The sequence below is a fragment of the Prinia subflava genome, unplaced genomic scaffold (assembly GCF_021018805.1).
Source record: "Prinia subflava isolate CZ2003 ecotype Zambia unplaced genomic scaffold, Cam_Psub_1.2 scaffold_48_NEW, whole genome shotgun sequence".
In the NCBI taxonomy this organism is placed as follows: domain Eukaryota; kingdom Metazoa; phylum Chordata; class Aves; order Passeriformes; family Cisticolidae; genus Prinia; species Prinia subflava.
Window position 1 is genome coordinate 112,444 of NW_026961012.1, and position 12,547 is coordinate 124,990.

The 12,547-nt window shown below is 51.6% G+C and overlaps 1 protein-coding gene and 2 non-coding genes across 3 annotated transcripts; 1 reads left to right on the forward strand and 2 right to left on the reverse strand.

The window, feature by feature from the left end:
* Positions 1 to 1,404: 1,404 nt before the first annotated feature.
* Positions 1,405 to 1,476, reverse strand: TRNAQ-CUG (transfer RNA glutamine (anticodon CUG)). The gene has a single exon. It is a non-coding gene; the product is annotated as a tRNA-Gln (tRNA).
* Positions 1,477 to 1,556: 80 nt separating this feature from the next.
* TRNAK-UUU (transfer RNA lysine (anticodon UUU)) lies at positions 1,557 to 1,629 on the reverse strand. Its single transcript has one exon. It is a non-coding gene; the product is annotated as a tRNA-Lys (tRNA).
* Positions 1,630 to 9,746: 8,117 nt separating this feature from the next.
* On the forward strand, positions 9,747 to 12,520 carry LOC134565431 (uncharacterized). The gene is made up of 4 exons (XM_063425017.1): positions 9,747 to 10,257; positions 10,420 to 11,027; positions 11,360 to 11,364; positions 12,452 to 12,520. The coding sequence occupies exons 1-4, from the start codon at positions 10,181 to 10,183 to the stop codon at positions 12,518 to 12,520; spliced, it is 759 nt and encodes a 252-aa protein (XP_063281087.1). The 5' UTR covers positions 9,747 to 10,180.
* Positions 12,521 to 12,547: the final 27 nt, after the last annotated feature.

Consider the following 12,547-nt stretch of genomic DNA (forward strand, 5'->3'; position numbering starts at 1 on the left):
TCAGGGAACAAACTCCGCGTGCTTAATCGCCTTTTTGTTAATTAGCACAGAGCGGAGAAGAGGAAGTGACAGGGGTATGAATATGCATTTGTACTTTGTATATTCAACATTTTTGTAAATAAAAGGCTTTGCAATTACCTGTGATTTTTGCAGTGTGCATTAGGGAGCGATCCCACGCGTTGCAATAAACACACACCTTCTAACTTTAAATAATAAACACACACTTTCTAACTTTAAATAATAAACACACGCTTTCTAACTTTAAATAATAAACATACACTTTCTAACTTTAAATAATAAACATATACTTTCTAACTTTAAATAATAAACACATGCTTTCTAACTTTAACTGTTAGAGAGGGTTTTTTGTCAGTCTCAGTCGGTTATCGATATTAGCTCAATATTCATATCCATATCCATATCCATAGTCATAGTCATATTCGCATTTTAATATTTCAATATTCTAACATTTCAATATTCGAATATATTAACATTTCAATATTTCAATATTTCAGTATTTCAATATTTCAATATTTCAATATTTCAATATCTCAATGTTTCAATATTTCAATATCTCAATATTTCAATTTTTCAATTTTCAATATTTCAGCATTTCAATATTTCAATATCTCAATATTTCAATATATCAATATTTAAATATTTCAGCATTTCAATATTTCAATATCTCAATATTTCAATATTTCAATATTTCAATATCTCAATATCTCAATATCGCAATATTTCAATATATCAATATTTCAATATCTCAATATCTCAATATCTCAATATCTCAATATCTCAATATTTCAATTTTCAATATTTCAATATCTCAACATTTCAATATTTCAATATCTCAATATTTCAATATCTCAATATCTCAACATTTCAATATTTCAATATTTCAATATCTCAATATTTCAATATCTCAATATTTCAATATTTCAATATCTCAACATTTCAATATTTCAATATTTCAATATCTCAACATTTCAATATTTCAATATTTCAATATTTCAATATTTCAATATTTCAATATCTCAACATTTCAATATTTCAATATTTCAATATCTCAACATTTCAATATTTCAATATTTCAATATCTCAATATTTCAATATCTCAATATTTCAATATCTCAATATTTAAATATTTCAATTTTCAATATTTCAATATCTCAATATTTCAATATTTCAATATTTCAGTATCTCAATATTTCAATATTTCAATATCTCAACATTTCAATATTTCAGTATCTCAATATCTCAATATCTCAATATTTCAATATCTCAATATTTCAATATCTCAATATTTTAATATTAAAACATTTTAATATTTTTATATTTTAACGAGCCAAGGCCTCGGTTGAACGGGGCGGGGAAAGCACCCACACCACAAAAGGGAGGCGCAGGTCCCACCGAGATTCGAACTCGGATCGCTGGATTCAGAGTCCAGAGTGCTCACCATTACACCATGGGACCGGCTCGCGCTGCGCCGCGCGCCCCTCGCTGACCCCTCCGCCGCGCCGCTCCCTCCGCGCGAAAAGGGCAAAAGGAGCGCCCGCCCGAACAGGGACTTGAACCCTGGACCCTCAGATTAAAAGTCTGATGCTCTACCGACTGAGCTATCCGGGCTCCTGCTGCAAGGCGGCGCACGGCGCGGCCAACCCGGCTCTGCGGGAAAACCTGATTTTCCTAGCGAGAAACCCGAGAAATCCGCGGATTTAAGCGAAAAAGCCGCCGGGTTTGGGGCGAGCAGGAGGCGGAAAATAGAACTGGCGCTTTTTGGGTCCGATTTGAGCCCAGAAATCCTCAAAGGTTTTGTCCCCGAACCCATTTCTGTGCAGTGGAAGAGAGAAATGACTTGATTTGGGGTTTTCCGCGTCCGGTGACCTCCCCCTGGCTGTCCTGAGAGCTGCTCATTGCCTTCCTGCTCCCCGAGTGAGGGATTTACTCCAAAATAAGTTTTATTACTACTGCTACTGCTACTACTACAAATAATAACAATAACAACAATAATGGGATATCATATAAATAAAAGATAATCTGTAATAATATACCAATATAACAATATCAAATATACTAGAATAAATTAAAAGCAGTATGTTTGTTAAAGGGATTATAATGATAATGATAATTATAATTATAATTACCATTATAATTATCATTATTATTGTGATATTAATATAACTAATAATACTATTAATGTCAGACTTGACTAATAACTCAGACTGGTCTGACTCTCCCTGGGATGAGCAGTCCCTGGAGCAGATTTTGGGGCTGATAAAATCCCCCACAGGGACCATTGGTGGCCAGGCCCTTGCCAGAGGCTCCTCAGCACGGATTGCTCACCTTTCCCACCACTTTTCCCCTCACTTTTCCCGGTTTTTACCTCACCTTTTCCACCCTTGTCCTCCCTCACATTCCCCAACATTTTCTCCTTTCACTTTTCCTGCAATTTTCACCACACATTTCCCATTTTTTACCTCACGTTTCAGCCCATTTTCCCCCACATACTTCCCAATATTATTTCCTTAAATGTTTCCCACCACTTTCCCCCTCACATTTCCCATTTTTTACCTCACGTTTTCAGTTCTTGTCCTCCCTCGTATTCCCCAGTATTTTCTCCTTTCAGGTTTCCCACCATTTTTACCGCACATTTCCCATTTTTTACCTCACGTTTTTCACCCATTTCCCCCCTCACATTCCCCACTCATTTTCCCCTTCACGTTCCCCAACATTTTCTCTTTTCATGTTTCCCACCATTTTCAGCTCACGTTTCCCATTTTTTACCTCACATTTTCCACCTGTTTTCCCCCTCACATTCCCCAGTATTTTCTCCTTTCACTTTTCCTGCCATTTTCACTGCACATTTCCCATTTTTTACCTCACATTTCTGCCCATGCATTTCCCCCCACATACTTCCCAATATTATTTCCTTACATGTTTCCCACCATTTTCACCTTCAAATTTCCAATTTTTTACCTCACACTTCCTGCCCTTTTTCTGCCTCACATTTTCTGCTGTTCCCCCCCATGTTCCTACCATTTCCCCCCTCACATTTTGTGCCATTTTCACCTCATGTTTCCCATTTTTTGCCTCACCTTTTCTGTCCTTCCCCCCCTCATGATTCACACCCATTTCCCCTCACATTTCCCCACTTTTCTCCCCTCCTGATCCCGCCCTTTTGTCCCCTCATATTTCCTGCCTTTTTCCCCCTCACATTTCCCAATTTTTACCTCATATTTTCCACCCTTTTTCCTCCTCACGTTTACCGCCCTTTTTGTCTCTCATGTTTCCCAGCCTTTTCCCCCTTAGATTTTGCATTTTTTACCTTTTTCCTCTACTGTTTCACCCCCTTTCCCCCTCACGTTTCCCAGCCCTTTCCCCTTAGATTTCCCATTTTGTACCTCATATTTTCTGCACTTTTTCCTCTACTGTTTCACCCCCTTTTCCCTTCATGTTTCTCAGCCTTTTCCCCGTTAGATTTCCCATTTTTACCTCATATTTTCCACCCTTTCCCCCCTCCTGTTTCACCCCCTTTCCCCTCACATTTCCCAGCCTTTTTCCCCCTTACATTTCCCATTTTTTACCTCATATTTTTTGCTCTTTTGTCCCCTCATATTTTTTGCTCTTTTGTTTCCCTCCCAAGTCTGGCTGTTCCTCTCCAGCCATCCACCCCTGGGTGTCTCCATGTCCGTCCACCTCGCTGTCCTCACAGCCTTTTCTCTCCTTTGTCGTCCATAAGCTTTGGCAGCTCGGGGCTCTTTGCTTTTTCCATTGCTGTTTTTAGTCAATTGCTCTTAATTCAACCTGTGACCTTTTTTTCCTCTCAGATTTCCCACCCTTTTCTCCCCTCACGTTTCTCACCATTTTGTGCCCTCACATTTCCACCCTGTTCTCCTCACATTTCCCACCCCCAATTTCTTGCAATTCTCGCAATTCTTTTTTTCACCAGAGACAGCCCTGCTGTTTCTGGACCCCTTTGCTCACACAAATCCCCTGCTGATGCCACGGATGATTTTTTGCCTGCAGTTCTCTTCTCAATCCAGCCGCAGAGGGAAGGGCAGGGGGAGCGGGAGAAGGGAGCAGCGCGGGGTGTGAAATGTTTCAGTGGGAGCATCGCAGTGGGGAAAATGGAGCGGCACAAAGATCCCCCTGTGACCCGGCACCTGCCGGGAGAAAAGGGTGGAAAATGTGAGGGGGAAAAAGGGCAGGAAATGTGAGGGGGGAAAAGGGCGGGAAATGTGAGGGGGGAAAAGAGTGGGAAATGTGAGGGGGGAAAAGACAGAAAAGGTGAGGGGGGAAAAGGGCAGGAAATGTGAGGGGGAAAAAGGGTGGGAAACGTGAGGGGAGAAAAGGGTGGGAAACATGAGGGGGAAAAAGGGCAGGAAATGTGAGGGGGGAAAAGAGTGGGAAATGTGAGGGGGAAAAAGGGTAGGAAAGGCGGGCAGGGAACACTGTGGTGTCCCAGCAGCAGCAGCTCCCCAGCCCTGCCCCAGGTCCTGGCAGTGCCCCCGCCCCATGTCCCAGAGCCCAGCCTTCCTCCCTGCCCTGGGCCATCCTCATCCTCCCCTGCTCAGGGACTGTGGGCCCTGCTGCCATCTTTCCTGTGGCCACTGCCACCAGCACAGCCCAGCCCCTCTGGCCAGGGCTGCTGGCACTGCCCAGCCAAGCAGCGCCCTCGGGGCACTGGCTGGCACTGGGCTCTGATCCCTTCCTCCCTGCCACAGGCCTTTGGGAGATTCCTCAGGCCTGCTGAGAGGACAGGCATCGTCCTTGCGGCCATTGAAATCTTGGGACGCTCCAGTCTCCTGGACAAGCAAGGGCCAGTGGAGTTCCTGGAGGCGGCCGTGAAATGCCCCGAGCTGTGGCTGATGGGTGTAAGTGGCCCGTGGCTGATGGGTGTAAGTGGCCCATGGGTGATGGATGTAAGTGGCCCGTGGCTGATGGATGTAAGTGGCCCGTGGCTGATGGCTGTAAGTGGCCCGTGGCTGGCTCGCCCTGCCCCTGAGCCCTGTCAGGTCCCTGCTCCTTCCCTGCCAGAGCCAGGTGCGGGAGGCTCCTGAAGCCACCTGGAGGCAGCAGAGCAGCTCACCCACATCTGCCTCAGCGGGCAAACCTGCGTTCAGAGCTGGGATTAACACCTTTAATTTTGCCATCTGGTGGTGTGGTTTATCTTATGTGAACTCCTTTCTTTGGCAGAGCTTTGAGAGGAGTTAACTGCGTCCTTTAATCCCGGCAGAGGGATGGGAGGGCAGCCCAAGCCAGGGATGGGCAGGGCAGCACCGCCCTCACCTGTGCTCCCTGCAGGTGCCAAACACCGTCAGACACATCTTTGCCTACTGTGACCAGGAAAACGCAACAACCGCTCGCAGCTTTCCCGCACCGCTCGTCCTGAGGGCCACCAAGTGGCCTGGGCAAGTGGTCAGCACAGCTCTGGAGGTGGCTCCCATGTCCAGGTACCGGCCCCGACTGCCCCGAGGGTTTGTTCCCTGTGGGGAGAGGGGCCTGAGACTCTCTGGCTGCCAGAGCCAAGGAACACTGCAGGAGCCCCAGAGGGAGCAGGGCCCCTCCATGCCACCATGCTGCCCAGCCCAGCCCCACAGGGAATTTTGGGAGGTCCCGAGGGGATTTTGCAGGCTCCCGGGTCTGTTTTGGGAGGTCTAAAGGGGATTTTGGTGGGTCTAGGGTTTGTTTTGAGAGTTCCTGAGAGGATTTTTCAGGCTCCCGGGTGTGTTTTGGTAGGTCATGATGGGATTTTGGCATGTCCTGGGTGTGTTTTGAGAGGTGCCAAGAGGATTTTGGGTGGTCCCATGTGGGTTTTGGGAGGTCCCTATGGGATTTGGGGGGTTCCGGGTGGGTTTTGGGAGGTCGTGATGGGATTTTGGCATGCCCTTGCTGGGTTTTGTGAGGTCCCTAGGGGATTTGAGGTGTCCTGGGTGGGTTTTTGGAGGCCCTGAGTAGATTTGGTGGGTCTCAGGTGGGTTTTGGGAGGTCATGATGGGATTTTGGCGTGTCCTTGGTGGGTTTTGGGAGGACCCCAGGGGATCTGGGGGGTCCTGGGTGGGTTTTGCGAGGCTCCTGGGGGATTTGGGGGGTCCTGGGTGGGTTTTGGGAGGTCATGATGGGATTTTGGCATGTCCTGGGTGTGTTTTGAGAGGTCCTGAGAGGACTTTGGGGAGTTCTTGCCGGGTTTTGCGAGGTCCCTAGGGGATTTGAGGTGTCCTGGGTGGGTTTTTGGAGGGCCTGAGTAGATTTGGTGGGTCTCAGGTGGGTTTTGGGAGGTCATGATGGGATTTTGGGGAGTCCTGAGTGTGTTTTGTGAGCTCCCGAGCAGCCCAGAGCCAGCTCTCTGCTCCCAGCCCCACGGGGAACACCCCTCAGCAGTGCCCCCGTGCCCGGGCAGGGTCCCCGGGCCCCCCGAGCCCTGCAGGGCTGTCCCGGCTGTGCTGCGGTGGCCGGGGTAGCCCTGCTGACAGCGCTCTGCCCTGCAGCAGCACAGTCTGTCTGTGCGAGGCGATGCTCTCCGTGCACCACGCTCTGCAGAAGGTTTTGAGGGAGCTGCACATCAAACTCTGGGAGCAGCACGGGAGCCTCTTCACTGGGCAGCAGAAGTCCTGCCTCGCTTTCCTGGCTGTGAGGCAGCAGGGAAAGCCAAGGAGCCCCTGCCCTCAGCAGTGCCAGGGGGGCCCTGCCAGCTCTGCCCGGCCTCTCTGCTGCTTTCTTACAGCTGCTGGCCTCTGGTGATGTGCTGGAGAACAAAGCGGGGCCGCTGTACAAGAGGTTAAACCTTGTGAGGTGTCCAGGAAAGGAAATGGTCCCTCTGGTTCTCGGGGCTGTGACGCTGTCGCAGAGAGCCCGGGCGGTGAGCAGGCGGCTGGCAGGGCACACCTGGGACACCTGGGCTCTGAGGGCTCAGGGCAGGCCTGGCCTGGGCAGGCCTGGGCTGGACTGGGCTGGGCTGGGCTGGGCTGGCCTGGGCTGGGCTGGGGGTCTGTGCTGCAGTGACTGCTCCGTGCTGTGTCCTGGGGGCTGCCTGGGGACAAAGCAGGCACAGAAGTTCTCACAGGATGGAAACTGCCTTTGGTGCAGGCAAGGAGAATGAAGGGTCTGCTGCCCGAGCTGCTGGGATCCCTGTGATAGTGGAGGGTTAAAAAAACTGTAAAAGTTAACCGCGGGTAGTTGAGGGGGGGAAGGTAGAAGACGCACAATCTGAATTTGACGTAGCCTGGCTTTGGAACAAGTGTCAGCTTCTGCAACCAGCTTCATACTATTGTTTTAATTGAGTGCTGGTCCTGGGACATTTCAGTGCTGGCCACGGACACGTGCCACAGCGTGCTGGAGCAGCTGAGGAGGAGCGAGGCCGGCGCCGTGGCCGTGAGGGTGGTGCAGAGGCTCTGGCGCCTCTTTGATGCCGTGAGGCTGATGTGGGAGCCTGAGCCCTGCAGAGGGACCCAGGGCACTGCCAGCTGCCCTGCGAGCAGGGTTGTTGATTCCCTGAGATTCTCCTTGGGGTTGGTGTTCCCCAAGGTGCTCAGGGTTCCCCCAGGGTTGCTGTTCCCTGGGAGTTTCCTCTGGGTTGCTGTTCCCAGAGTTAATCAGGTTTTCAGTCTTCTCTTTGCCCTAAGTGTTTCACACCAGAGGCAGAGCAGACAAGCTGAGTCCTCCAGTGCACATTTCCAAGGTTGTTTATTCTTCAGTATCTCTCAGTTCTGTCCCAGCTCTGCCAGGCCTCTCTGGCAGGGAACCTTATCTCAGTTCTGTCCCAGCTCTGCAGGGCGTCCCCAGCAGAGCAGGACACGCGGGGGACTGGGTGGATCAGAGAGTCCCGGACGTTTTGTACCATTCCCCTGATCCAACCACTGTCCAAAATTTACTTTTTATTTACAAAATTTTATCAATACCTACTACCTATGCTAACATGTCATTTCTAGTCTAAACCAATCTCTAAAACCCAACTCAGCACAAGATGGGGGATGAGAACAAGAACAAGGAGCACAGGGGCCACTCCCCAATGCCTCCATCTTGCCTCTTCAAGCCCATATACTAAAAATCCCAAATTCTACATTCAGACTCTCTGATAAACTAAATACTATTTATTTTGAATTTTCTCAGCTTGTGATTGTTCACACACTGTGGGCATTCACTGCCATGGCAGGGATCAGAGGCAGTGCCCTCCTGGGCTCTGTGTGAGGCTGGCTGAGCCCCCTGTACAGACCCCAGACCCCCTGTCCGGTCTGCAAACCCTCCAGGGTGGCCAGAGGGATGTCCTGGACTCCAACACCCTGTGAGCAGCTCTGGGATCAGGCCCTGCTCCCCTGGGCTCTCCTGGGATGGATTTGGAGCCTTGCAGCCCAGCTCTGCCTCTGCCCACCCCAGAGCATCGCCCCTGGCCTCGGCCACCTCAGCTCAGCCCTGGTGGCCGCGGGCAGGGAGCTGCTGTGTGTGAAGATCACCTTTCCTCTTCCTCGCAGGAGGAAAAGCGTGTGCGGGAGCGCTGCATCCGCCTCTTCAGAGACCTGCTGGGCAAAACAGCGCGGAGGGACACCAAGGCCATGAGGAGGAACTCGTGGGAGGCCCTGGTGCGGCTGGTCCTTCACAGGAGTGACCAGGCCCCAGCGTGGCCATGTCCAGGCTGAGCCCTGAGCCAGAGACGGGGGCTGACACCCCCCGGGGGTCCCGGGCATTGGGCCGGGGCTCCTTCCACAAAATGGAGGACAAAAAGGGACAAAATGGAGGGGAATGTGAGGGGAGAAAAGGGCGGGGAGGGCGCCACCTCCCAGCTCCTGTCCCGCAGGCCTCCAAGGAAGCCGTCCTGGCTGCAGCAGAGCTCCTCAGGTGGGACGAGCTCACCTGGCGCAGACAGAGCAGATGTGGAGGATGTGCTTGGTGAGGACGGTGCCCAGGCTGGGCCAGGGCTGCCCAGCACCCTGTGCCGGGGCTGCCCAGCACCCTGTGCCGGGGCTGGGAGCACCCTGTGCCGGGGCTGGGAGCACCCTGTGCCGGCGCTGCCCAGCACCCTGTGCCGGGGCCGCCCAGCACCCTGTGCCGGGGCTGCCCAGCACCCTGTGCCGGGGCTGCCCAGCACCCTGTGCCGGGGCCGCCCAGCACCCTGTGCCGGGGCTGGGAGCTCTGCAGGGCCCAGAGGCTGCAGCTGCAGCCTCGCTCCTGTCTCAGGAGCAGGAGCCTCCTCCAGGGCCGTGTCCCCTCCGTGCCCCCAGCATGAGGGAGGGCTCTGAGCCACAGGGGTGCTGCAGGATGGGCTGCTCTGGCCAAGTGGGGGCTTTGAAAAAATCCTTTTCTCCCATTTCCCACCCTTTTCCCCTCACATTTCCTGCTTTTATCCCCTCATGTTTACCACCCTTTTCCCCCCTCACGTTTCCCACTCTTTTCTCCCCTCACGTTTCCCACTCTTTTTTTCCTCTCACATTTTCTGCCCTTTTAAAAAACTTGTTCATTTCTCCAAAGGAACTGGTTTAACTGCTTTATTTCTCCAACAGAACTGGTTTAACTGGCTAAACTCTCAAGTGGGACTGGTTTAATTGGTTAAAATCTCCAGTGGAACTGGTTTAACTGGTGAAACTCTCCAGTGGAATTGCTTTAACTGGTTCAATTCTCCAATGGGATTGGTTTAACAGGTTGAAATCTCCAGTGGACCTGGTTTAACTGGTTAAAAACACCAGTGGAATTACTTTAACTGGTTCATTTCTCCAAAGGAATTGATTTAACTGACTAAACTTTTAACTGGAATTACTTGAACCGGTTAAACCAATTTTTTTTCCAAAAGTTTCCCCATTCTAGCCCAGCATTGTACCCCAGGTACCTGCCCCAGGTGTGTTCCTCCCGGGAATGGTGATTTCAGGGATGCACAGAATTCCAGGATATTTTGGGTTTATCCACACAGAATTCTGTAACGGTGCCAGAATTCCATGGGAAGGAGGGGGTTGGGTGTGCAAAGTCACTGGTGAAAGCGAAAGTGAAATTTGAAGCTCTCCTTTCTGGGAAAGCAGCTGCTGGTCTAGGTCAGTTCGACCTGAAGTTATTTTTGGGAGATGGAAACAGCCCCGGCTGTGCCAAGCACAGAGGGAGGAGACCCTGGAGTGGGGGAGAGGGGAGGGGTCTGGAGGCAGGGAGAGCTCAGAGCTGAGGAGATTCCAGGAGCTGAGGAAGATCCCGAGCCAGGATGGGGTCAAACATCAGCCGCTCTGTGGAGATCCAGATGTCCAACAACACCAAGAACATCACCCTGAGGAACCCCAGGTGAGGCCGGGGGAGCATCGGGAGGACCCTCGGGTGGCACCCCAGGGTGGGATCTCCGTCCTGGGCTGGGATCATCTCTGGGGTCGGGATCATCACACCTTGGCCGTGGCTCTCACTGCTCAAATCCCTCTCTGACCCCACCACTCAAATCCCTCTCTCCAGGACCTTCTTCTTCAACGGCCACAGCCTCAGGACCCCCGAGTCCTCGGTGCCCCCCGGCTCCTTCAGCACCTACAAGTTCACCAGCAACTCCTGTCTCTGGGGCTGTAACGGGGTCCTGGCCTTCAAGGCCGAGCCCTTCACCTTGGCCATCTACTTCTCCAACCCCACCAACCACAACCTCTTCCACCCCGAGATGGGCCTGGAGCTGTCCCTGGACAAGGTTCACAAGGGGGACCTGGAGAAGGCCTACAAACGCCTGGTCAGGATCTCCCGCAGCAGCAGCTCCAATGAAGACCTCGCATTCCCCTCCGTCATCCTCAAGGAATCCCAGGAGACGGCCCGGCTGAGCGCCGGCCCCGTCAAGGTGACGGCCACCATGTCACAGGGCCAGGACACCGTGATCAAGGTGAAGGTGGAGGAACAGGGGAGCTCCACTGCAGCCTTTGACTACGACTGGTTCCACCCCGAGATGGATCTGGAGCAGTTCCATGACGAGGTTCAAGAGGAGGGCCCGGACGCCGCCTACCAGCGCCTGCTCAGGATGGCCCGTGGCGACAACTTCCCCTCCATGGTCCTCAGAGAACTCCAGGAGTGCCAGACTTGGCAGGGTGAGGGCCGCCATATCGCGGGCCTGGGACGCCGTGATCAACGGGAAGGTGGAGGAACAGAAGAGCCCGGGCAGAGAGCCTGAAGCCAGGGCAGAGAACCCTTGTTGAGCACGGCACGTCCAGGAGAAGTGAGAGCCTTCAGCTGGGCCTCGTGGCCAGCCCTGGAACCAGGTCTGAGACCACCTCAGAGCCCTGCAGACCCCGCGAGGAACCCTCAGATGTTGTGGCAGGGTTCTGCTTTGTGCTTTCAATTTAATTTGTGTGCCAGCACCCATCCTCCCCTTCTCCCGGTAATGCTGTCTCTCATTTGTATCGCTTTGCTCTATTTTTAGATTCTGTACCCCAGTTGATATTCGCACTGTTAGGTGTCAATGCCTTCACTTGCCAGCTGCCACCCCCTAGAAGTTTCTCTGGTGGCCCTCAAGAATTTGTCCCCTCCCCAATCCCTTCCCAACTGTCAATCCCCAGCACTCCAGACCTCTCTTGTCCCCCTTTTTTTTGCTTTGCTCAATAAAAGGAGAATTTCAGAACTCGATCCGTGGAGTAAAAGAACGCGGGATTTGGGATCTGGAATTCGGGAAATCTGGGAATGGGAAGGTCCAAGGGGGTTTGTGGGGGGAGGGATTGGGGAGGGGGATTGAGGGGGGAACGCGGGGTCTGGGGGGGGTCTGGGATCGGGGGTAGCAGGGAAGGGACACACGGGGTATGGGGGGACCCTCAGAGTCACTGATTGGAAAATTATTGCACAAACCACTTCCACCAGTTACTCCAGTTCTGGTAGAGAAATAAACCAGTTAAACCAGTTCAGGTAGAGAAATACACCAGTTACTCCAGTTACTCCAGCTGTATTAGAGAAATAAACTATTTAAACCAGTTCTGGTAAAGAAATACACCAGTTCCACCAGTTACTCCAGTTCTGGCAGAGAAATAAACCAGTTAAACCAGTTCTGGTAGAGAAATAAGCCAGTTCCACCAGTTTCACTGCACGATTTCCCAGAGCTGGAGGGGGTACAGTGACCCCGGGGGTCCCCAAAAATCTGTGGGGGGTGACCCTAAAACTGGGGAGGAACCCAAAAACCCCCCAAAATTTTGGGGAAAAGGTTCCAAAACATGGCAAGAGCTTTGCGCGGGTCTCATAACCCGACAGGAGTCCTGAACATCCCCGAAGGATTTTCCCCCCAAAAAACATGGAGGAACTCTTGAAATCTCTTAAGGGAGATTAAAATTTGGGGAAATCCCAAAAGCAGGGGGAGTAGAAGGTCTTTGTGAACCTGGAGAGGGATCCTCAAAACTGGGGATGGTCCCCAAACTTGAACCAGGTGCTTGGAGGGATAATTTAGGGTGTGCTACCCTAATTAAATTAATCATCCCCAGAGATTCCCTGTTATTTTTGGGCCTCTGACCCCCATTTTTGTCCCCTCCAGGCCGTCCTGCAGAGCCACAAGCCCGTGGCGGTGAGGAAGAAGAGGGTGCAGGCAGCAAAGGCCCCGTGAGCCCCATCAGAAATAAAATGTCTGAGC